Here is a 25,928-nt window from a genome sequence, read left to right as displayed (position 1 = left end):
GTCTCTTACCACCCCTTGTAAAAATCGTTTTAGTGGAAATTGATGAATAACAACCATGTGTAACCACATTAGGCCTAGGGGGAAGTCATAAGGGGGGGTGCCCTTGACGGCGGCCATCTTGAAAGCCGCCATCTTGGATACAAGTCCAGTTTTGTAAATAGGAAGGTAGGCATGCGATACATGGCGAAATTGCAAGCACTTCCAATGACTACACAAATGGGGTGAAAATATGACTCTCAATGTATACGACACAACACTACACATATCATTGTAGGCAGAAAGCGTTCGTCTTCACAATGCAATACTTGCTACATAGCTTCGAACCCTCCTTCCTGGACAAAAGGACCGCACTTTGTTGCTCTCGATCTTATAACAACGCTACATCTCGCACACACAATGGCTGCCTGTCTTTCCCGTCTAGCTCCTCCCCATCGAAATGAGACAAAACACGATCAGCGTGCGCTACCTATACACTAGCACCATCTGCCGACTTAGGCCGACGTGTTGGGAAATACAGGTATCTGGCAGAATTGAAAACATGGCGAAATTGCGCACACCCACCTTATTATGTTATACTATTATAAAAACATACTGCCCAATTAATGTACAGATATATAATGTGCGATGTCAACTTGATATATTTTATAATGCACATGCACCAATGCCCCTTAGGGGTACTTTCGGTGTGAAAATTTCTCAATAAACTCGATATATAATTTGTTTACTATGTAACCGTAACAACTGAAAAATCATTCGTGTCCATTAATGGTCCAGTCACTAATGATTTTCATGCCGAAAAGTATCCAGCCTTGTGGATTAACGGAAGACACCATTTTAAGCAACTGACCAACCTTACCGAAAATGTATTAAAGTATTCACAATAAACTTGTAGGTAGGAAATGAAGTTTGAGCCTGGCAATAGAAATTTCAAGTTTACGATGTTACTAGTTCGATAGCTCTTTTTGTGTAAGAGTTTTAATTTTAGTATGTAAATGTACTGTTTCTAAATTACGCGTGAATGTTATCATAAGATTTAATAACCTAGGTTACAACGCAAGTCAATAATTTAGTTTACTGACTGGTAACATATATACAAATTTTCATACCAAAAGAAAAAAACTACTTCCCAAAATGAAATTACAAATACGCCACTGAGTGGGTATTCCTCCCCCCTAAGCAGAAAGCTTAATTCGCACAGTGCTTTACTTCTTACTGTTTCCTTAACGTCCCTAGTACTTCAATACGGTGTTCTATTTGGAGGGGAAAGGTGAATGTCGTAAGGGGGGGGGGTTGTTAATTTATTCGAACTTCATTTTGCCAAACGTATTTAGTACAACAGACGAACGCATATGATCGAAACAATTTTCATGGTTTCTGTAACTTGCAATATTCACAAATCCACATTGGCATTACGTAGTTCTTTACGTAGAAAATAGTAAACATCGCCAGCAGAAAAGTATTTGAAGCTTTCGGTGTTGGCACTCCCGTAGTTTGAAGGTTGGTAATATTTGAAGCCTTCCTCTTTTTGCCACTTTTCTCCCCGTACTATGGCCTCTTTTTGCTAAGTCTTGTTTGCCAAGGGAACAAAATCTGCCCCCCCCCCCCCCCAGTTTGCACCTAATCGACGCAACTAGCTAATTAGAGCTTAAAATTCTAGCTACTGAAATGTTGCAAAGTGGGATCAAACCCATTGATTACAAGGCGACAACGTTAATATTTTCGCGGTCCAAGAGGTCCTATCAAGAAAGTTTATTATCGTCAGCTTAGTAAAGCTACTATGTGATGATATGTATGCACGTGCTGTAGGTTTTTATGGCATGTTTGCATACCTTATATTACTTTTTAAATATTCAATGCAGAACTTATGAACAGTTCATATTCTTTTTAAATGTGAGAAAGGTCTGTTCTCAAGGAAAGAATAGTCTTTGTTCTATACATTATCAATGTGTTGTGCATTTGGACTAGGGGCATCTATGTGTGTGCAATTTGAAGTTGCCCGACTTCTGTTTTTTTTTTTACTTGCATTCCTGCATTGGTGTTTTATTTATATTATTTCTGACATTTCTATTATATCTGACACTCACAAAGAGCACCCATGCCTAGACCGGGATTCTAACTTTCGACCCCTGGCGTCGTAGCACCACGGAAGTGGTAAAGTTTCAAAATCATTACACTCAGGAGCTGGAACCTTGCACTCATTTCAACGATTATCCCATAGACGTACAAAACCGACTTTAAGTAACAAAATCTATCTATCTATCTATATTATATATATATATACTCTATGTGATCAGAAGTATCCGGACACCCACCTGAAAATAAAGTACAAGTTTGGGCAACCCTCCATCGGGAACACTGGCAGTCACTACAGTTTTGGCCCACTCTTAGCCTTGATGACAGCCTTCACTCTCACTGGCATACTTTTAATCAGGTGCCGGAAGGTTTCCTGAGGAATGGCAGCCCATTCCTCGCAGAGCGCCAAAATGAGAAGAGGTATTGATGTGGATCGGTGTGGACTAGCACGAAGTCGGCATTCCAAAACATCCCAGAGATGTTCTATGGGATACAAATTAGGACTCTGCGCAGGCCACTCCATTAGTGGGACGTTGTTGTCGTCAAACCACTCCCCCACAAGCCCTGCAGTATGGACGAGTGCTCGGTCGTGTTGAAAGACACAATGGTCATCCCCGAACTGGTCTTCAACGGTAGGCAGCATGAAAGCTGTTAAAATGTCAACGTAAGCTTGTGCCGTGACATTGCCATGTAAAGCAACAAGGGGGCCAAGCCCCCTCCAGGAGAAACATGACCACACTGTAACTCCGCCACCTCCGAATTTCACTGTCGGCACTATACAGGCTGGTAGATGTCGTTCACCAGGCATTCGCCACACCCACACCTACCATCGGATCACCACATTGTGTACTGTGATTCATCACTCCACACAACGGTTTTCCACTGTTCTATGGTCCAGTTTCGACGCTCCTTGCACCACACGAGGCGGCGTTTGGCATTTGTCTGTGTGATGTTTGACTTCTGGGCAGCTGCTCGGCCATGGAAACCAAGTTGCCGCACCTTGCGCCAAACAGTAATGGTGCTTGGAATAGATCCTGATGCAGTTCGGAATTCCTGTGTGATGGTGGCGATGGATGATTGTAATGCTGTACGACAATCTTCAACACTCGATGGGGTCTGGAGGTGAACATGGGAGGTTGGCCTGCACGCTTTTGGGTTGTACACATGCCTTCACTATAACATTGGAAACAGTGGACAGAGGGATGTTTAGGAGGGTGGAAATCTCACACACAGACTTCCTACACAAGTGGCACCCAACCAACTGACCACGTTGAAAGTCCATGAGTTCCTCAGACCATCCATACTGCTGTCTCACACTGTCTGTAGACTACTGAGTTCGCTGACTATGTGTTCCACGCGGTAGATGGCAGTACTGTGTCGCCCTCTATGATAAACACACATTTCGCGGTGTGTCCGGATACTTTTGATCACATAGAGTATATATATATATATATATATATATATATATATATATATATATATATATATAAATGGATGTATGTGTGTATATATGTATTTTTGTTCCGGCATAACTCTCGAACGGCTAAAGCAATTTCAACCAAACTTGGTAACATATGACTTACAATCTGGAAAGATATACTGTGGGGGTAAGACACCCCTGGCACCCCTAGGGTAGGGTGGGAAGGGGGTGACATGTAGAAATAATCGAAAACGGCCGATATTAGTGTGGAATCCATAGCTTTCGGGGTCGCTAAGATGAATAGTGACACTCCCAATGCCGTTCAATTTATTGATTCTTGCTCCTAGAGGTGAAACTAAAAATGTTGTTTATGATCAAGTTTTGAGTTATATTGATAATATAAAATTGTATAAATTTGTATACTGTACTTATACTTTTCAGTACCTGTAAATAAAATTAGTTACATTTTACACTATAGTTAGAATTCATTATTTTCCTGTCTAATAGAAGATTTGGATAAATAAATACCCGGGCAACGCCGGGCAATCAGCTAGTACAAGATAGGAGATCGCGGCTTGGGCATCGGTGTTCCTTGTTTGTAGTGTACAGTCACCGGCAATAATAATGGAACACCTTGATCCTGAAATACTCGCTTCCATGCAAGGCGTTGTGTGTATTGCCTAACTCTACGACGGCAGTAGACGTTGCCATTGAAAATTTGCCATAAAACTCCCCATATATCCGTGCAGTTAGGCAAAACACATAACGCTTGGGAAGGAAGCGTGTGTTTAAGGATCGAGGTGTCCCATTTTATTGCTGATGACTGTACCTTCATGCATTTAGTCATATCATTACTGATTTTTATCGTTGCAATTAGCCAAAAGTGCCACAAAAGCGACTAGATACCAAAATCCAAAAAGAAACAAAGGCAGATTTTATAGTATAACTTGCTCTATTGTTACGCTGGAGACGAGAAGCGACGAGACAAAATTTTGGCCCCAGTCCGTCGCCCGGGTACAAATTTCTTGCAGACTTCTGCCGGTTCCTACTCGCTCGGGTCCCGAGGAAGGAGAAGAGAGTAATTATGGCCGAGTTCCGACTTCCTTCCCCCAACCGACGGGGAAATCTTTTTAAGTTGCCGCACCGCAAACGGCACCGACGGAAAAGTTAATGGCATTACGCTCACCGGGCAGGGAAGACTGTCCCCCCCACAGCAATCAGGGAGAATTACGGACAGCCTGGTCCTTCCGCCTTTTTTCTCATCATCGACGCACCCTCTCCCTCACATAACTTGTAAGACTTCCAATCTAGTGCCCCTCGCGTCCTCACTATACTGCGGTTCGATGGAACCAATTCTGGGACATTCGTCACGTGTGGCGGTTGATGATGGTCCGTTGTACCGCAGTCAGCACATGCTCAGCGGATCAATTCCCGCACTCTCGTCTCTCTGAGAACAAAAGCTGGTAATAGAATTAGCTCTGAGTTTCTCAACAGGTTGGTGTACATGGCTGCACACAGGGAAGTACCCAAGCACGGGGAATTGACGTTTCGTAGACTGTAAGTATACGTCTTAGGAATGGCAACGACACAAGACGAGAGTTGGCAATTTTCATTGCACATAATTTTATCTTTCTAACATTTCCCAAATAGGCAAACTGGTGTAATTCTGTTCGTTAGAATTATTTGCATTGTACAAAATACAGCGTGGTCCATAAACACATGTTTAAAACAAATATGGATTGGGAAACACACAAACAACTTTATGTATGATATAGTAAAGCGGGAGAACTTTATAGGGTATGTTACGAACATAGCGGACATCTTGAAGTGCACCATCTTGAATTTCAAGTCAACTTCATTTTCTTAAACGGAAATAAGGTGCTGTTACAAATCAAAATTGGATACAATTTCGCGAGAAACACGAGGGTAGGCTTAATTTCAAAGTAATGTTAATTTCAGGTGGCTTGATTGGCGATGGTGCCAACCCAAGAAAAACTGGGGGTCGTTCTGACCGTCGTGCTGTAAATTTTTTCATGGAACGCCAATTAGTCATATTATGAAGTTGATTATGAAATTACGAGAAATAGGTCCAGTTAACATAATTTATCAAGCTACCCTGCAACGGGGTTTTTCCTCATAGTGAAACTAGAAAACTCCTCATGGCGATTTCGATAAATTATTATCTTTGCACGTTTCGCAAGGAAATCTCTCTAGTGAAGTCTCGACCTCTGTTTCTTCTGTAACAAAATACAGGGTGTCTGCAAATGATTGTAGCGGTTTCAAATATTATTTGTAACTATAATAGATAGATGTAAGTTGTTAGAATGTGTGATAGAGGTTAATTATCTCACAAAGTTTTGTTTCCTGTTGCAAGTGTTGTTCGTTTCCGCCTCCTGCCGCTAGAGCGCAGCACTAGTTAAGAAAGTAACAAAAAGCGAAAAGCAAATGCTCTCCTCGAATTTCATGCAAGTCGGTCAGTGACGACAGTTCAACGATGATTTAGAACTACCTTCAGTAAATATCCACCTAGTGCAAACTCCAAACTTCTCTACAAAACTGTAAAGTTACTTCATGATACGACAGTAATGTCATGAAGCCGCTCTAAACATTTATAGACATCTTGTATATACAAATTCCAATTCCTCTATCAGGAAAACAATGCCTGTCCCGATTCCGACTTCGGGGAATGAGTTCCCGATTTTCAAGCAGTCGGGAAATCACGAATAGTAGAGTCAGAACGCGGGATATTGTTAATGAAAAATTCTGCTCATTTCCTATCCATCATGTCGTTTTCTTTCCTTTCCCGACCAAAAATTCTCCCTCGTATATACATCACTAATATGTGCTTGAATCGAAAATAAATCTGGAATGTTGATTAAAAATGAAAAGTATGAAAGAAGTATTGCATGCTGGCGTATTGTGATTCTAATTTTCGCATTCAACATATTAGTGTACACTAGAGACAGTCATTATCTGAGTGGAAGAGCAATAAAGAGAAAAATGAAGATTGGTGATTTTTCTTTAAAAAAAAAAAAAAAAGATTTGTATAGTAAAAGGGAACTCTTCAATCGATTTGCATCTTGTAGACTAATGGGACTGAACCTACAGTTTAAAGTGGGATCTCAACTTGTGCAAGATCTATTTACCGGAATTCGAACCCGGGACCCTTTGGTTTCAAAGCGACCCTCCTTGGTTTACTTGGCAAAATCATTTCATCCCTTTCACTTCCAGCATTCTGCACATCGACTCGATTTCCGCGTTCTGGGCACAGTTCGCTCAAGTTTATCTTTCCTTCTTTTTATCCTGTCTCTGTCGTGTGCCTTTCTTTCTTTACGCTTCCTCTTCCAATAATGCACGCCGGAGATTTCCCCACAAACCAATATCTCTGAGGCTGCACGTCTCCCCCTCCACACGGCGCTGTTGCTTCCATTGCAGGAACTGGAGAAAAGAAATTCCGCCAGATGTCTCGCCAGGCGTCGTCCAATGTTCTCTGCCACCTGAGGCCTCTTTCTTCACGTTTTCTCCTTGTCTCGGCCTTTTCATTTCCCTGTATTTTTCCATCCTCCTTTTTTTCATACTTTTGTAATCTTGAATTCAGTTGAAGAGTTGGGAAAGTATCTCAAGGTGGAAGCAGGCGTTCGACTCTATCTCGGAAGGAAAAAAGTAATTTATTACAATTTTGTATTTTTTAGTTTCGGGTATCTTTTCCACATGAGATTAATTGCAACGATGATGCCGAATGATTATACGCTGAAAGAACAAAGACCAGGGAACGTAAAACCCGAGCCGGAACTCGAACCTATAACCTTCGAAAACTAGACGACCCGTGATCACCCAAAAGCGGCTATATTATATTATTACATAGACCTAATAATGTATCTTTTGATTGATTGATTTGCTTTATTATACTTCGCTTTTTGTGCCACTTTTGGCTAATTTTCGAAGATGGGGTTGAGTAATGATATGATGAAATTGATGGATGGACACTCGCAAACATCCATGCCCAGGCCGGGATTTGAACCCGGGACCCCTGGCGTCGTAGCGCGATGTGCTAACCACTCCGCCACGGGGGCCAGGTAATGTACTATAAGTATTACTACCCGTTACAATTTAATTTGATTTTGCAGCTTTTCTGGCACATTTCGCTAATGAGGATGAGTGATGATATGATGAAATTGATGAAGAAAGACTCGCAAAGTACACCCATGCCTGGATTCGAACCCCTGGCGTCGTAGCGCTCTGTGCTAACCACTCCTCCATTACTATCAGCTACTGTCCATAATAAAATGTTTGCTCCGTACATTGTAAGGCTAGGTTATATTTAAACGTTGGGCAACATTTATGCCCAAACATTACTCTCGTATCCGTCCCCTTAGGGTATAAACCGCCCTGCTCTCAAGTATGGCTTATAAACATTTGTGATAGATCCCCTTTCCCCTTTTATCTCCAGCAGCCTTCCACAGGAGCGTTGTAGGGAGCAGCTGCTCGTGTAATATCTTCCGGACGATTTCTGTAAGCTAGGGAAAGGGGCGACCAAGTTTTACTGCGGGCATTCTTGAGTGAAATACAAGAAACGGGGTAGAAGGCCTTTGTTCTCTAAGACAAAACACAGTAGCAAGTTTTGAAACAACGGCCTTGCGCAATAATGGCGAAACAAAAGAAAGACGACATTTCGTCCTGTTTCCTTGCAGCTCTTCTCCATCCGCACTAAGCTGTCTCCGCCGCGGAAGATCACGTATTTGCAACGTCTCCTGTCGTCTCCATGGCAACTTAGTGTTTGGATGGGCTCCTCTGCTGAGTGTATTTCTTAAATGGACCGATCCTGATCCGATGCGAGACGTTCTTTAGACGATCCCTTTCTCATTGGTTTCTTATTTGGATCTTTCTCTGAAATTGTAGTTTTTTTCTTCTCTGTGCTGTCATATTTCTGTGACGCATTGGTGTGTTTCCAGCACACTACGATCTTATGTGTCCTACTTCAAATCGCTGCAATTGGTATTGTCGATTTTTTTTTGTTGGCTTTAAACTCTGCCCCAGGAATGTGTGGAGCAAGTGAATTAACTGCGCAAGTGGTGACTATAGAGAACTCGACCAATGAACGCGTGCGAGGAAAAGGTGGGAGGCAAAGCTATAGTGGGATCACAAACTAAAGAACCTTTCGTCAGTAGCCTTCGCTCTTGTTCTTGATAATGTTTTTTTGTTTGATTGCTTTAACGTTAGGAGCCCTAAGAAGTTTTATTTTACCCTGAATGCATGCAACCACGCAGCACAGGGACGGCGCCAGGGTCCGGGCTTGAACCCCTCCCTGGGCATGGGCGTTCTTTGAATCCTAAAAAATTCATACCATCACTCATCCTCATCGTCACGATTAACCAAAAAGCGACGCTAGATAACACAAATAAAATATCCGCTTGGGTTGTTTGAAAAAGTCGCATAGTATAGTAAATCTGGTTTGTCATTTTTTTCAATAAACGACCTCTGTGGCGGAGTGTTTAGCATAACGCGCTCCGATGCCAGTGGTTACGGGTTGGAATCCCGACTTGGACATGGATGTTCTTTGTGAGTGTCACTTCATCTTCGCAATTAGCCAAAAGTGGCAGAAAAGCGAAGAAAGATAAATAAATAACGTAAAAAATAAAATAAAGTAAAATAAATAATTTCTAACGCTCTCGCCTTGTTTTTGATGCTGTCCTTATTGTCTAAAGGAAAAATCAAATGATTATTTTCTATGAAACTCAAACATGTGCATTATCGTTATTGTGGTTGGTAGAGGAGAAGGCCTAAATATGGGCGAAGGTTTAAATATGGGTTTTGGAGTTACCAGCGCTCCCGGGTGCTGCAGCCTGGCAGAGGCTACTGCAACTGGTTATCTGTCAAGGACAAAGGTTGCGGCGCCTATTCGCAAGAGAAAGTGGCGGATAGTTTCGGTCTTGGACGCTGTTATAGAATTGCGAACTCCGAAAACTTTTTGCAGGTATGTTTTAACTCAGCGTTTTCTGAATTCTCATCTGCTTTGTATAGGTTATGTGATTAGCGGTACATAAAACAAATGTGGGCTTTTATAATGCCATGATTTGTTTGTGAAATATGTACCACAGAGAGCGAAAATAAATTGAAGAAGAAAAATAGCGTGATGGTCTAAATATGGTCTATGACATGAGATCTAATGCTGAGGTCACATTTTCAACAAATATTTGGAAGTTTTTCTTAATTTCTATTTTTCCCATTCCGCGTGATTTTCAAAACAACAGATTATTCATAAATATGAATATTATAATGTTTTAGCGATAAATGACTGTTTTTTAAAATTGTATTTGCTTTTTGTGATATTGCCACTAGTTGCCTATATTTAGACCACAATTTTGAAATACATCATTTTACCATTTTCTGGAAATTGCTTTTTTTTTTTAAAAAAAAAGGATACTTTCTATACTTTAGTATGCTACTACATTTAAGTATATATTTCGTAGATATGCATTTTAAGGGCAGGTGCTTGATATAATAATTTTTTTCTCCGAAAATGACAAAATATAAAGGGGGGGCCCATATTTAGACCTTTTCCTCTAATATATTAGTTACCCACGGAACAATTGGTATTATACGAGGTCGTAAACGCAACTCCAATTTTGTTTTTAATCTATCGCTTATGTCGGAACATCTTCCTCTCGGTAGCTTTTTAGCAACCCTCTCGTCTTTTAAAGCTCTCCACGTCATTTTCTCCTCTTTTTTTTCCTTTTACCTTCCTTCTCTTCGAGTCGTTAACACGTTACTTAAGATAAGTCTTCATCCCCTATGACATCCCTCGTTCCGGCTCTTTACAATCTCGGAGCCCCATTTCTCGGGCGACATCGCCGCAAAGCATCATGGGAGGAGAGAGAGAGAGAGAGAGGTGGCTGGTCCTTGTAGACACTTTTTTTTTCTCGTGCCTGCATGCATGGATACGCACCAACTTAGACGTGAACTCGTCGAAAAAGGAACGCTGCTCCTTTGACGGTGTTCGACTGCGAGGAAGCGCATAAGTACGTCATCAAGGGAAATTTAGAAATCAATTTCTGAGATTTTTTCCCCTTGCTTGCAGACTGTCGAGGAGCAATGAGTTTTTCGAAGCTAATGTAAAAGCTTTTCCCCGCTCTATTATTACTGTTCGTCGAGAGTTTGTTATTTTCTTGCCTATAACGGAGCGTAGGATAATATAAATTCGCACTTACCAATTACAATGCAATAGATTAGGAGATGAAAGAACGAAGTGAAGAGGAAACACACAACTGCATTCACAATTGCAAAAAGTATACTAGTACGACGTTACTTAGTACACATTGGTTACACTTATACTCTATCCCGGGAATCTCTGGAGCAAGGATAGGAATGAGGTGGGAGGAGCGAAGGAATACACGCTGATACAAACACTCCGTCTCCACGCAATCTTGTTCCCTCTTTAGCGTTCATTGGTCGAGCCCTTCGAGTCGCTACTTGCGCAGAGACGCGCTTTCGTTCGCTTGCACCAGATATTACCGGGACAAAGTACGTATAATTCTACTGAAGTAATTGTAGCGAAAGTATACATTGTTTCAATCTCCCATACAATTCTTTTAGGCGTTTTGTTTCCTTTGTAATGAAGACGATGATTAACTAAGATACATTGCGAATTGCGTCACCACCGTTTCTGACTATTTCCTTGTGTTTGTAGTGAACGGTACGAAATTAGACCAGTCAAGGCCATTCCACCTACCTTTAGTGTTGCCAATAAGCAACAATTTCAACTTTGGGGATAATAATTCCGAAAAAAAATACCGGAGAATAGTATTTAACGTAAAGGACATGGCGATGTATTTTTTAAAATGAATGAGGAGGTGAACAGGGGAAAGTTGTGAAGGCGCGTGACCTTCACTGGTCTAATTTCGTTCCGTTCACTTTAGTACATAGTCATAGCGTAGGTTAATTTTGGTGTACTGTTGAATGGAATGTGCCGTAATGAAAGGGTTGTCTGAACCGTATCATCCTTCTTAGCATGTTTGCTGAAGGAGGCTCGGAATGTTGACCTCAGCTCTCGCTGTACTTAAGTTTCCTTTTTCTGGCTTACATGTTTATTTCTCTTCAACTCGTTTTTCCTTTTTATTCTTGTTTTTCGAGAATTTCTAAATCTGCTCGGTAATGATAGCTACAAAATACAAATGCTTCAATTGAAAATGTGTGAAAATTTGGGTGACCTTCACATAAGCACCCAAACGACAACCTCACTTCTACGTACTGCATCCCGAACTGCATTTTGCAGACTAGCGAGGCTCTGGCGTCTGGACGCGCAGACAGTATAATCCTATGTGGGCCTCGTCTTGCATCGTCCATATATGTTTGTGATTATCCATTTTATCTCCCCACCATCCATCCTCATCTTCACGATTAACCAAAAGTTGCAGAAAAGCAATCACGCATTTACCCTCCAAAGACTAAACAATTAAATAAGAAAAATACTTAGTTTTCTTTGGCAGGACAACTGTTTTATACAAATGTTGGTGATCTTAACTACACATGAGCCAGATAAAGAATACATGCCTCTCTTCATCTGTTAATGCCTAACAGTAATAATTAATTGATCTATTTAAATATAATCATTATTTTAATGCTACTTATTTATTATAAACATTATTATTGTTGTTATTACTTTATAATTTAATGATCATTGTTACTGTTATTTATTATTATTATTATTATTATTACATGTGAGAGCCTTGGTTCGGACCTCCCGAAAATTTAATTCTAGATACGTGCCTGCAGAAAAGCGACAGGCAATAACTTAATTCATTCAATCAGTATATATGTGAAAATTTTCCTTTTCTACCCTTGTCGTATACAAACTGTTTTTGGATTATGTTTCGTCACAGCGGTTTTTGGCAATTTCTAACCTTTATCCTTCTATCTTTTCAGCTGTCGCTGGCTCGGTGGAGGTTCACTTTGAGAACAAGGACGGCGGATTCTTCCTGAAGCACTCTCGCCACGACACGACTGCGGGCTCTGATCACCAGTACGACGACGATGACGACGACCTTGACGATCCGTCGTCGTCGAGGACGTCCTCCGACGAGTCGGTCCTCAGCGTGGACCGGTTCACCGTTTTCCAGACCTCCCAGCCGATATCCGTGAGGGCGACGTACGGCCCGTTCTCCACGAAGCAGACCGTCCCCGCGAGGTACATCGTCCCGGACCCGGTGGACAGCGTCCCGTCGGCGGCGTCCGGCATGCTCAACTCCGGGGACGTGGTCGTCAGCAGCAACAACGTGACGTCGCTGGTGACGTCGGTGCTGGATCTCGACCTGTACACGCACAACCTGGACATAAGCGCGCACGTGGTGACTTTGGAGATACCTCGCGACGTTCCGGTCCTGAGGGTACTCTTTCACACGGGGCAGAGTCTGGGCCTGTACAGGGACTCCGTGAACAAGCACAGACGGCAACAGGTGTGCATATCGCTGTACGCGGCCTTGAACGACCGTGCACTATCCGCCGCTTGCAGCCCCGACGAGGAGGACGGCAAGTGCCTGGCTCAGCTCACCCTTCCGGCGTCCTGGTGGCCGAGCATTCCGGCACCCGGAGCCAGGAAGCCCGTCAAGACTCCCCGGAACGTCGTCCAGGTGGCGTACTCCGTGTTCGAGCCGCGCGGGGACGGTTGCGTGCCCACCCCCTCCGCGAGGATTCAGATACAGCCAATCACGCCCCTGGCGAACATCCCCTTGGTCCCTGCCCTGGCGAAGTACAGGGACATCCGCCCCGACGAACTCCTAACGATGCTCGTGCCCCAGCCACCCCTCTACCCCCGCTCCAGGCTCTACATCCCGGTGTTCCACCAGCCGCGGTCGGATTATCCAGTGTCGGTGTTCATCATCAGGTAAGTCTATGTTTTGTAGTTACATCTATTTATAACATTACTTTTGTCAATAAATTGTTTAGCCACCTGTATCGATGGCTTTACAGTGATGCTGATGTCACACAACTCTTTCTCACGGTATGTTTGTGTGTAAAGCTACCCCGTGCATATTGTAACATGCTTTAGAAGGATATAGGTAAAGTTCCACACATTCACAATGTCGGCTATTGTGTGGAGGTGATGTAATTAGCACTACGCCTCGGCAGTCTTTACTCCAGGTACCCATTTATTAACCTTGGGTGGGGAGCCTCCCCGATGACGTAGTGGTAACGTCGTTGTATGTAATCAAGTGGTCCTGGGCGCATTGCACAATAGTCCGGATCCCACTTTGGCGCACGGTATTTGGAGCGCACATAGAGAAGCCGTTTATCGAGAGCACTCAGTTCACCCTAGCATATCCAAGGTGCAGGCAAGGAGGAGATTGAAATTTGTAAAGCAGGTTCATTCTTTTCAAAGTATTTATAGTGAGAAAGTCGTGGTTCGGAGCGCTTTGTTTTTGTGTAGTTTTTTTCAACTGGAAGTAATCACCACTTACAAGAGTAAACCTAGTCTTCTACTAGACGGATATCGTCAAACTGAGAACATTATCCATTGGAGGTGTGTGAAGGAACGGCAACTCAAGTGCAAGGGTTCGGTGAAAACGTCATCGAACAACGATTTTTGGAATCGACACCTCATCAATGTGTGCCAAACGTTGCTGAGTCGGAAGTAGAAAAAGCCAAGTATAAGTGCAGGAAAAGAGCCAGAGAGGACCTTTCGACGCCAGTCAACGCCATCTTCAAGATTAGGAAAACATGTAGGATGTGTGCTGCTTTGGCTTTGATACCATTGTGTATTAGATTACACATCGTCCAGTCCCAAGTCTGGTAAAAAAGTGTGAGGGAAGGTTGACATTTAATCATAAAGGTAGACAAATATGCGTGCGCTCTACGGTCGTTTAAAGGTCGTTCAGTCGATGTACGTGCGCTCATCGCACGACACCCCACTTTTAAACTGTACGTCCAGTCCCGATTAGCGTATAAAGCAGACTTAAAAGCAATCATTCAAACAAGCATTAGTCTTGGTGAACTCCAGAGTCATTTCTAAGACATTGCTGGGAAAATTGCCATCAGAAATCACCCACTCCAGGAATCGAACTCGGGTCTCCCGCCTGGCAGTCAGACGCCTTACTGACTAACGCACGCGTGTGCTTGTATGTCTATCCAGCATTTACCAAAAAATAATTCAGTACAACCATACGAAAACATCTTAACTTCATGCTCTACAATTTCCAGTGGTAGTGAAGTGATTCATGTCCCGGATTTTCGCAGCATGCATCTCAGGTTTCCTCATATGCGAAATTCCGTAGGACTAAGGTCTGGTGACCTTGGTGCCCATTAGATATCACTATTGCCATTTGTCCTACACTTAATGACCACCCTGTATACATTTCACGTCTTTTTACGCAGTGCGTTTTACTTGAATCAGTGCCACCCACCGGTTTTGCCACACACGCCTGTGGCAGCTTAACAACAACTACCGTGCTACACTAACATACATGAAACAACGGTGCACAATTCCTGAGGCGTAGCTGTATCAGGCTATAGATTTCGGGCTGTGTGATTCCGGAGTACACTTTGACAGGGTCTGGCCTTCTCCAGTCACATCCTAAACGCTAAACATAGGAAAAGTAGCAGTGCTGGAAACACGTTTTCTGAGAGTGATTACGTTGCCGACGCGTAACGTTGGACCAGGTTGGCAACATGCAACACGTACACACCTCGCGGAGCTGGAAAGAATTCTAATGGGCTGGCATCATCGCGCGACACGATCAATACACAAGCAGTAGACATGCTCTGAAATGCTTATATTTGAATCTGGTATCACTAAGTGGGATTCCACCAGTCATTCTGGCAAACACCACGGTGTATTTCCACAAACCTCGGCAGCCAAAAGAACAACCACCCTCATACGCCTCTATCCCGGTAATCTCTGGAGCATGGTCGCGCATGATTGTAGAGAAAGGGAGAGAACCAGTGTGCGGAGTGAAGCAGTACACGCTGCTGCCAATGCTTGTACCTGTAGTCACTCCCTCTCCTCGGAACCTCATTCCTTCACATGTTTTTCTTGCAGTGGCGTATACTGAATTCAAGATCTGGGCTATCTCACTGTCACGTGTTCCTAGACTATGAATTTAAATAAGTTTACCAATTCATAAGAAATCAGGTTGCCAACTCATAAGAAATCAGGTTGCCAACTCGTAGGAAATCAGGTTGCCAACTCATAAGAAATCAGGTTGCCAACTCGTAGGAAGTCAGGTTGCCAACTCGTAGGAAGTCAGGTTGCCAACTCGTAGGAAATCAGGTTGCCAACTCCAGAATCACAATCATCATTTCACTGTTATGAATAATTTTATTTACAATTTCTGATCGATTTTCCTCCTGTATTTTATTCTCTAGACTTCAGGCTTCGCAGATAGCCTAGTTAGCCTGGAATATACGCTCCTGGTTTCTTGATTGAGCTCTCTCGAGTCACTACTTGCGCAGAGACTTGCTTCCGTTCGGTCGCTCCCGAGATTCCCGGAACAGAGTATAGACATGTATTAAGATGGCCGTGAATAAATTTCTGCACTAAAACTTCGATCTCGCAAATTCACTCACGGCAATATATACAAAGTTCATATGAATTTGTAATTATCTTATTTTACGTTCGTTTTTTGCCTCGTAAGCCTAATCGCAACGATGAGAATGAATAATATTTATCTCCCAGAGGTAAAACCATGTCGAGACATGTACTCGAACGTGGAACCTTGATGACGAGATCGTGGATAGACCACTCACCACAGTCAGCCACTGATGCGGCATCCTTATCTTTAAACTAAGTTCATTATCAACACTTGAAATCGAAAGAAGTCATCAGGAAATCTTCAACAAACCTTTATATTAGTTTTGTACAGTCGGAGGACAAAATTAATATTGAAAATATCACCTCCCCTCTTTTCCTCATATATAAAATATGGACTTCCCGGTGCCGTACTGGTTGACGCTATCACCCTTTATTTAGATTTATAGATTTCATTTTAGTAGGATGACGACTCAATGCTTCAAATTAAGTTTTATGTGCACTCCTACATATCTTCGCACTATTCATGAAATCAACCTCGTGCAACATGCCAACAATATACTTGAAACAATTACTGTTATGCACAGTTTGATGGAAATATAAGTATATCTGCCAAATAATAGCTCGATGAAAGAGCATTGCTGGAGTTGAACACCGTAAAAATACTAGTTTAACGTGGTACATACTCAACCTCTCTCTGGGAATTAAATAATATAACGTCATCAATCGGTATCTTTTCAATGTTCGAAATCTCAAAGAATAGTAAAGCTGCTCATATTCAATTTCTTGGATGATAAGGCCTGTATAATGTCAAGTTCTTGCTGTATAAATCAGTAGATACATTCAAGAACCTGAGTAATTATTATACATTGAACCGAGCTCCAACTTTCTGGAAACGTTTCTCGCCAACGCTCTCTGGTGTCTGGTTTAAGTCAAACAGGCTAATCGGGACTTGGCCTACAGTTGAAAGTGAGATCGGAATCTCTGTAAAGAGCGCTTCAACCGGGTATCGAACACGTGACTCTGATTGCAAATGACAGCGTTATCACTATATCATCGGGGAGGACATATCTTGTCTTGACCCCAAAACGTGTTCGTAGGTTCAGCCCGATTAAGGCTAGGGTGAACCTTTCGCTGACGTCAGGACAGATGTTTAGAAAAACCGCCATCATATTTGAATATCTGAAAAATTACATCTGCTCAGAATTCCATCTAGAGCATTCACGTGAACCATCTTGTGATTTGCTTCCTCTGTTGCCTACATATTCTCAATAGTTTCGTGACTACGCAAGTCTAATAAACTATTGAAATATTAATAGACAACAGCGAAAGCAAATCGCACGAAGATTCACGTGCATGCTTTAAAAGGTATTCTAAGGAGATGCAATTTCTAAGATTTCGGAATATCGTGGCGGAGAGGAACATTTGAAAACACATTGGCCAAAGATTCAGCCGAGTTGCAAGCATTATAGGATGCCTTTGGCCACAGCAGCAGGAGACAATACGGAAGTGTCTGCGAGAAACCAACCACTGTTTCTAACCGGTTTATCGCACCCCTTTAGAAAGGGTCAGTCGTAACATACCGTTCGGTATGTGGGATCGAACTGGGTTGATGTGGCCCACTGATCATACATCCTCGTTTATGGAGCAACTCGCTATTCATGGTAAGCTTGATGGTAAGGTGCGAGAGATGTTAACTACACACACATGAATGGCAAAACGTAACACTTGAGTTTTAAACCCCTACAGACTGGATCAACATGGCTAGTGGAGAATGGTATACCTGTCTCTGAAGTTCTGCGAAGTATGGTTATGAATTGCCTGACAACTGACCACCTTCCTCCCAGACATTTATTCCAATCGAATTTACTCAATAATGCCAAATCAGTTACCTGTAGTCTTTTCCTTGATTGCGATTGTTTACACCTGTTTACAACGATTGCTATCAAGGAAGCTCGGCAATGCCTGACAGACATTCCTTAGATGTTTCTAGCTATTTCCTGTCTGGAAAGGCGATGGCTAAATGTCTGGGATTTTCAGTTCTTTATACTTTGCATTTTCAAAGATTCTACAGATCGTTACGCAGTGCGCTGTGCATGTAACCTGCCCTGCTGACGAGCGAGAGCTTTCTTGCTTGCTTCTGCGAAGAAGCATCGGCAACAGCATTCACGTGTCGTAATCAGTGGCGGGAAGACCACAGAGTTATTCCGTTTAATCGCTAAGTGATTATTATTATCCAGAAAACCCCACAATTCGTGGCACCAAGAACAAGAGAACCGTTGATGTAATAAGGTCGTGTGCATAGGAAGCAAACCGAGGCACAGAAGCCGCCGGGGAAAGGCAAACAAATAAATGGAGTCCGATTTGTTACCGGAATCTATGCAGCGCGGCTCTGACAGCCGGGGAAAAGCATTAATTCGACCGAGCGAGAAAACGACGAATGGCCATTAAGCCCTCTAATTGCTGTCTGGCGACTCCACAGTATCAGATGCGCTGCTGCGGTATCTGCCTGTTTTCGTTGCTGCCCGTCATTAGCCATTCTCTCGACGTGGCGATAGAGGAAGAATGGCTTTGAGGGATAAAAGAGAAAAGAGAGAGATAAGTTGGCTAAAAACTTTGGTCCATTGTGTTGCTAATGTTCTGAAATTTCTCCACGTCATCCTTTTTTGTCTATCCCTTTGCATGGCCTGTGAGCACTCCAGGGTTACAAATGCGTAGGATAAAGTAACTAAAGCCTGTGTTGTTCATTACACATGCTTTACTTAAATTCTCTCGTAGCTTGGAATCGCAGTAGTTTCTCACATAGCTGCAAGACATGGATTTCAACCGCAGCAACGTTTCAGTAGCGAGAAATAACGCGAAAAATCCTTGAAATGTACAAAGCTTCTTTCGGAGAGAAAGGGAAAACCCCAGTAACAAAGGTGATAGTATCACCAAAGTGCATTGTATTTTGATAATAATAATGTTTCTTAACACTAGTGCACATTTTGACACCACCGAATCCAATAAATACGCACATTATGCGAAATCAAATTCGCCTGTTAGAAATATATCAAAACATTACGACTAAGAATCCATCACGATATTAAGCCCCTCTGCAGAATTGCAGTGGTGCCACCTAAGAAAAAGTAGCTAGCGAAGGCTACGAATCGCCTTTTTCCGCACACTCTGTGACTTTCAGTGTTTTCTTGGCCAAAGGTCAACTCACCATCTAGAATCGGCCAACAAATATACCTTCTTGTAAAGCCCTGAATAAATTCAGTTGTGAGAAGAAGCTCTGGTATCGTCATTGTCACCATTTGGAAAAAGTGACAGAAAATAGATGTATTCGTCGTCGCTTTGTAAGCAAGGGGCCTCGGGTTCGATACTCGGTGGAGGCACATTGCACGGTGGTTCAGATCCAACTTTTGTACCAGTCGCAATTAGCCTATCTGTGCATAAAGTGGACTTAAAATAACAATTCATATTCATTGATGTATAATACAGCAAATACAACTACCCCCGATGTAGCACCGCGCATATTCTTAAAACTTCCCAATTTCGTATCCGTGAGATTCGTAGAAGCTCAGGCTCCCTGATGGAGTGCCACTTAGTCTGCGCTGAAGACAACAAAAGTCTACAACGGAAAACGGACACAAACAGCTGTAACGGAGGAAGAAGATTGATAACCAGAAGGATGCCGTAAATCTCCATGATTCCAGGAATAGATTCTCATTTGCCAAAGAGTTCTCTCAGCAAGGGGCTCTTGTAATCAAATTTGTTTCGGTTGTTTCTTCTGCTCTGAAAAAGGATGGCTTATAAATAGTGATGTTTTCATTTCTAGAAGAAATTAAGGATTCCCTGATATAAAATTGGCTCCATATGAATGAATCGTTGAGCTTCTGAGATTAGAATTTATTGGTATTCTCCAACCTTCTGGAAAGTATAGCCATTTGTAGCTTTTATAAAGAATATATTATGGTTCTTGTGTTTATTAGATATTGTAAGCACTAGCCACAGTTTATAGTAATGCACCAGGGTGGGTGCTTTTTGTACTATTAAGGCTCGGCTGGACCGTTTTCAAATTTTCCTCGCCTTTCAAAATACTGCCGTGATTTTCCAAAATCCGAAAGATTACATCAGCTTTGAATTCCTTCTAGAGCCCTGACGTGAAATTTCATGTAATTTGCTTCCATTGTTATCTAGACATTATCGATAGTTTTATAGACTTACGTAATAAGGAAACTATTGAGAATATGTAGATAACAGCAAAATGAAACCACACAAAAATTCACGTCAATGCTCTAGAAGCAATTCTAGGCTGATATTATTTTTTTCAGATTTTGGAATATCACAGTGATTTCTTAAAAGGAGAGGAAACGTTTTAAAAATCTGCCGTGGCAGCGGTCAAAGGTCCGTCCAGCCGAGCCTTAATACAGCAGTTGTTTATTCATTCTGATCATAAGGATAATCGCCAATAATAATGATAATAATAGGTTCTTCATTAAACGAGCAAGGTCCAGCCTAACGCTGCTCTGCCACTCAACGCTTGTGAATATTATATATACAGAGTAAAATAGTTGAACTTTTAATTTTTTTTTACTAGTCTACCGTTTAGCGGGCGGGCTGGAATTAGGTATCTTGTGATTAAATTCAGGATAACTCGTGTACATTTACAGTTATACTCCCATAACTCGTTTATTCATTCCAATGATCCATGTAATTGCATGGAGTAAAATTTGCCACAAAAAAAGACTGTAGTTATACTCTGAGCGCTGAAAGAATAGAGCAACTCCACAGTTCAAAATGACCTCTTCTCCTGTCAGCATCCACCCTTCGCCTGCAGTGCAGGGATAGGCAGAGAACTGAGAAACCATTCATTTCAGGGAGGTGCAGTCTGGCGTTCGGAAAAGTTCGGAACCATTCGTAAACCTCCACGGATGACGTCAGACACAGGACATGTCAAAGACGAGCACAAGCAACGGCATAGGAATTCATATATACTTCTTCCGTGTTTTTGGAAATAAATTTGTCTTAAAAATCGATTGAATGTTCTAGCGTGTGTGTGGAAGTAAATGTATATGTATAGAGCAGACTATATCTAGTAAACTGTGTCGCCGAAGGTTAACTATCAATATAATTAACATGTAATGAAAAGCGGGAAAGCCGGCTCGGGGGTGGAGCAGAGGTCTATTCAGAATTTTCTCTTTTAGGGGTGTAAGTTCGTGTTTATGGGGGTGAAAAGGTATACTTAGAGCCAAAATAACCACAAAGTTGTCCTTTTTAAAAAACTGTGTGGAGTGTTAGGGCGAAGTTAGTGAATAAATCACTGGGGCCGAGACATTACAATATCAAAATACCAAAATGTAAATACAAATGAAAGAAAATATAGTACCATGCACAAGTTAAAATTAATTGATAAATGTGACTTACCATGTCCAGGAAAGAAGCATTAACAAAACGCCAAGAAATACACAAAAAGCACACACACTGCACTGCGCACATGTAGCAAACATAAATAATCCAAACACTATCGTTATTTCACTTCACACTCTGTTCACGCTTCATTTCAGAGTCTGGATAGATGGCTTTTTATATCCCGTGAAGCGTCAACACACACAAAATATTGAGTACTTGTTTCTCATTTGTTCTCAAAGTCAAATATACATTAATGTAAATTAGATCACAAGTTCCCGCTCCAAAGTTAGTCATGCCTGACTACAGGTTGGCATTAATTAGATAACAACCATTTTTTACCTTTCTTGAGCAGACTTCGATTGTGTTTAATTTTCGAATTTAAATGCCTGATACGAATGTATGTCCGAGTTTTGACAAATAAATCTATAATTTCCTTCTTTATCATAGCAAACCTGAAAAGTAATAATTTCCTTATTGCTTTCATTACTCCACATTCCCTGCTTAAATCACCAGGAGGATTGTATAAACAAAATGCATTTTCCATTTGTTCAATGATTTGGAAAAATTCTTCAGTAGGTTTATACAGTCCACCACGCGACACTATGTCAACCCATTTTTTCTCTTTTTGACGAACGGGAGGAAGACTGTCCGTACGAGAACCCAAATCTTTATCTAAATGCCGACACTTTTGCGCAATGAAACCTGCGATATAATATAAACCTCCCTTGGAACAGTCGTGGGCTTCGTTGTCACTGCACTCTGTTGGAAACTGGAGTTCGCTGCCATCGGTGTTATCCTTCGTCTTTGATTCGCCTTCCTCTTTGTCAAGTAAAAGGTCAGACACCATCGTACTAAAAACACTATTGTATGTCCTACTGTGTAATTCATCATTCTCGCACCGATCCCTGGTTGGCATTTTTAGGGGAAGTTGTCCTATATTCACTCCTAACAACAGCAGCCTAAGTCGGTTTTTAAATTCTGTAGGGAGAGGGTGATCATAGAAACCTCCCATGCCACGAAGACGCGAGAAAAGATTTTCAATTACATCCTGATTCAACCTTGCAGTCAGTAAAAAATTCATATTGTGTTTCTGTTTCATATCCTGATAGAGCCCAAATAATGCGTTGATAGATTGTATCATTCCTTGCTGAAAAGGCAACAATTTTCCACGTCCTTTCACGCGAACACTTTCGATGACCTGCTTCATTTCATTTAACACCTTGGTTTGATGTCCAAGATGCACTCCAAAAGCACTTTTTAATTTAACATCAAAATTCTCTTTAACATATGAATTCATTATGTCAAACCAGTTGTTAATTAATGCGAAAAATTCTGCACTTTCAACTTCATTTGGGAATAAATAACATATAGCACTGCTTGTCCTTCTAGAAAATAACTGAGCGGCATAGAATACTCTTTGTCTCTCGCGACCTGATACGCAAATGTGTGCATCCGTTATCGATAAAGGCAAATGAAGTTCACTTTCATTTTTATCTAACACTGACTGTATGACTTTTTTTGTTACGACATTCTGCGATGGCAAGACTAAACCTTTATCAATAAAATGGTTTCTTAGCAATTTAAGCATGTGTGGAGTATCTGCAAATACCCAAATGTTCCGTCCCTTATCATTCGGATTCACAAACGAAGGATGACTCGAAGCGACACCTAATTCTCGCCAAACCCTTATATTTCCACCTCCCAAGTCGGAAACACACGCAACAACTTCATAGCCCGCACTTTGCACTGCTGATATTACTAAATATAAGATCTCCTTAGTCATTTGTGTGTCGAAGTTGTAGTATACAGTTTGCTTCCATGGGGCGTACAACCCGTGAACCAGAATAACCTGTAAAAAAAAAAAAAAAACTTTCTAAAATCTTGTCATTAAAATGTTGAGTTTCGAGCAATAATTACGGTATTAATACTTGATAATAATCTCATTATGAACTACTAATAAATTTAGTACTTCATCCTGATAACACAGTCTATCGAGATGTGTCTTTCCAAATTTTAATATGTATTTTTCATTCTTAATTATGCTATGTAACACTTTTTTAAGGACTTTAAAGTAGTTTACTTCTATTAGAAAAACTTCAGTCAAAAAATTAACAATGAGTTTTGGTGAACACACCCTAGCAATTTTATTCATATTTTACCTTATATCTTTTCACATTTCCAACACAGTAAGAATACACACGCGCGCACACGCTAACGCAAGATAGAAAAAGATGAAGGTTGCAGCGGAAAAACTCCGCAGTCAATGATGAATGATTTGGATTGATTTGGTGTTTTAAGTCCACTTTATGCACAGTAAGGCTAATCCGGACTGGACCTACAGTTTAAAGTAGGATCCTAACCACTATGTGCCTCCACCGGGAATCAAACCAGGGACCACTTGATTGAAAGGTGACGACTCCAGAACTGCGCCATCGGAAAGGCTCTCAATGATGAATGAATGAAAATGATTACTTGCTCATTCGTTATGCTAGAATTTGACTTCTGTTACGTTCTAACATTATATAAATAACTTGTTAATTCTACTTGTAAGTAAAGTAATAAATTATTTACCTGTGCATTCTTGACCGGCCCATGACAGTGTGACTCTCAGCATCGTACGCAACTTTGGAGTATATATTCATTTCGTCGAAGCATAATACGCAGCACTTTTGGTGTGGTTGAAGTGATTCTCCATAACTCTTCATAACATCAATAACACTTTTCAGAATGCCTGGTCTACACTTGAAACTTTTTGTCCAGTGACGCAAAGTGGAAATGCTTGGAAGAGGGATTTTCATATTTTTCCTCATGTAGGTGTAAGCTTTTCTTGACACATGCCTAAGTGATAATGCACTTACAATATCACTTCTCGACCACAGTTTCGGTCTGCTTTTGTGGCTAAGAAGACATTCGATTTGGTTGGAGGAAAACACTGGTCGAAGAATTTCCCTTACTTTCTTAGACACATTGTTTCAGATTGCTTTGATTTGTGAAGTTTTACTAACTTTGCCTCAAACTTTTATTGCTAATTTGTAAATTCTTCACTTTATGTAATAAACGATTGCATTGTTTCTTTACTTTGTTTACTTTCTTAGCACTTTCATCATGTAGCGTCTGCAGTTTCTTTATTTGTTCTTCAGCACATTTTAATTTCTTTGTCAGCGTTTCGAACTCACTATCTTGTTGCAGATTGGATATATTTCCAGTACTCAAAGTCTCTGAATTATGTGCCATGCAAATTCTTTTGCGAGGAGGCAACTCTTCAAGTTTTTCCAATGCTCGCTTTCTAATCTGACGTTTATTGGCACGTCCACTTCGATCAATTATGTCATTTGGCTGTTGCACACTACTACAATTCACCACACAACCAGGCAAATTTAAACTTGGTACAGCGTTTTTATTAAGTTGCGGTCTACAGGCAATGCTCAGCAGTTCTGCTTTTAAGTTCCGTTCGTAATCAGCATCCAGAAAATGCGATGAGCACACTGTCGCTGTTTTGGCGTTAACAGGATCTAACCTCTTACACTTTGAAACCCATATCTTGCACGTAATCGGATCCTTTGGGAACGAAAAGTAGCTTACACCTACAGTATTTCTTGCGTTGTTCGGGCACAAAACAACAACAGCAAAAAAAAAATTCTCCACTATCACACAAGCTACAGAAAAAGGAAAAGCAAGGCACTTTCACACTCTCTCGCACAAATGCAGATCCTATAACAAGCGGAAAGGTCAGTGACAGGGTCACCCCTGTCCTGTGAGTGACGTCAGGGTTGGGACCGCCCACGACCCTCTTTTTTCAGCTTCGGGAGGGAAGACTGCGCTACTTTCTCAACTATATATATATACTTACTTTGATTCATTTGCTACCCGTAGGCGTCATTTCGGCTTTGCCTCGTTTTGGGTTTGCTTCACCACCTTTTTCTCAGAAGATCTCTCGAACTTCTGCTGTCAGGAAGAAGTTTGGAAGCACAGTGTACCGCAAAAACCGTGGCAAATGGACCAAGCTGGTCGGTTCAAGTGTGCACACGTCCCTTTTTGGTCTGAGACGTAAGAGACAAAAAAGAATTTGCAACTCTGAACTCTCATCGCACGGAGCATAGAAACGGAGGAGATCATGCATTCAAGTCTCTTTCAGGAATGATTTTGTAATGTGACTCAAGATTTCCATTCCGGTGCTACACAACAAGAATTAGCAAGCCATCAATGAAGGAATACTCTGTATGGGTGTAGACACTGTTCAGCAAACAGTTAAACTCCATTTTTGGATCCAAATGCTTATTCTATGCGTTGCCCCAGTGGGTATCTCCACTTAGAAAGGCTTGATTCCCTAGTCGTTCCTACATAAGTCTCTTAGGAGATCTTTGATTCTACAAATACTTAATTTATTTGGCCACGAAGCTTCAGATTCTCTCGTATGTCCCACGTTGACAGATGCAACCAGCAAACTCCTTGAACAGTACTTTCAATAATCAAAGTGAATTGCCTAGCTGATGCAAATCGCTCGTGTGTCGGGGGAGG

General features: G+C 41.6%; 1 protein-coding gene across 2 annotated transcripts in view; it reads left to right on the top strand.

Moving 5' to 3' along the window:
- dtn (transmembrane protein 132C dtn) overlaps positions 1 to 25,928 on the top strand; it is a 404,875-nt gene that overhangs the window by 188,875 nt on the left and 190,072 nt on the right. For both annotated transcript variants that reach the window (XM_083128325.1, XM_083128324.1), the window contains exon 2: positions 12,416 to 13,373. In XM_083128325.1, the coding sequence (XP_082984451.1) occupies positions 12,416 to 13,373 (958 nt within the window). The remainder of the gene's footprint in view (positions 1 to 12,415; positions 13,374 to 25,928) is intronic.

Source organism: Lepisma saccharinum, chromosome 9 (genome assembly GCF_977018435.1).
Source record: "Lepisma saccharinum chromosome 9, izLepSacc3.1, whole genome shotgun sequence".
Classification (NCBI taxonomy): Eukaryota; Metazoa; Arthropoda; class Insecta; order Zygentoma; family Lepismatidae; genus Lepisma; species Lepisma saccharinum.
The sequence above is the reverse complement of the archived record's forward strand: the minus strand, read 5'-3'. Positions and strand labels throughout refer to the sequence as shown.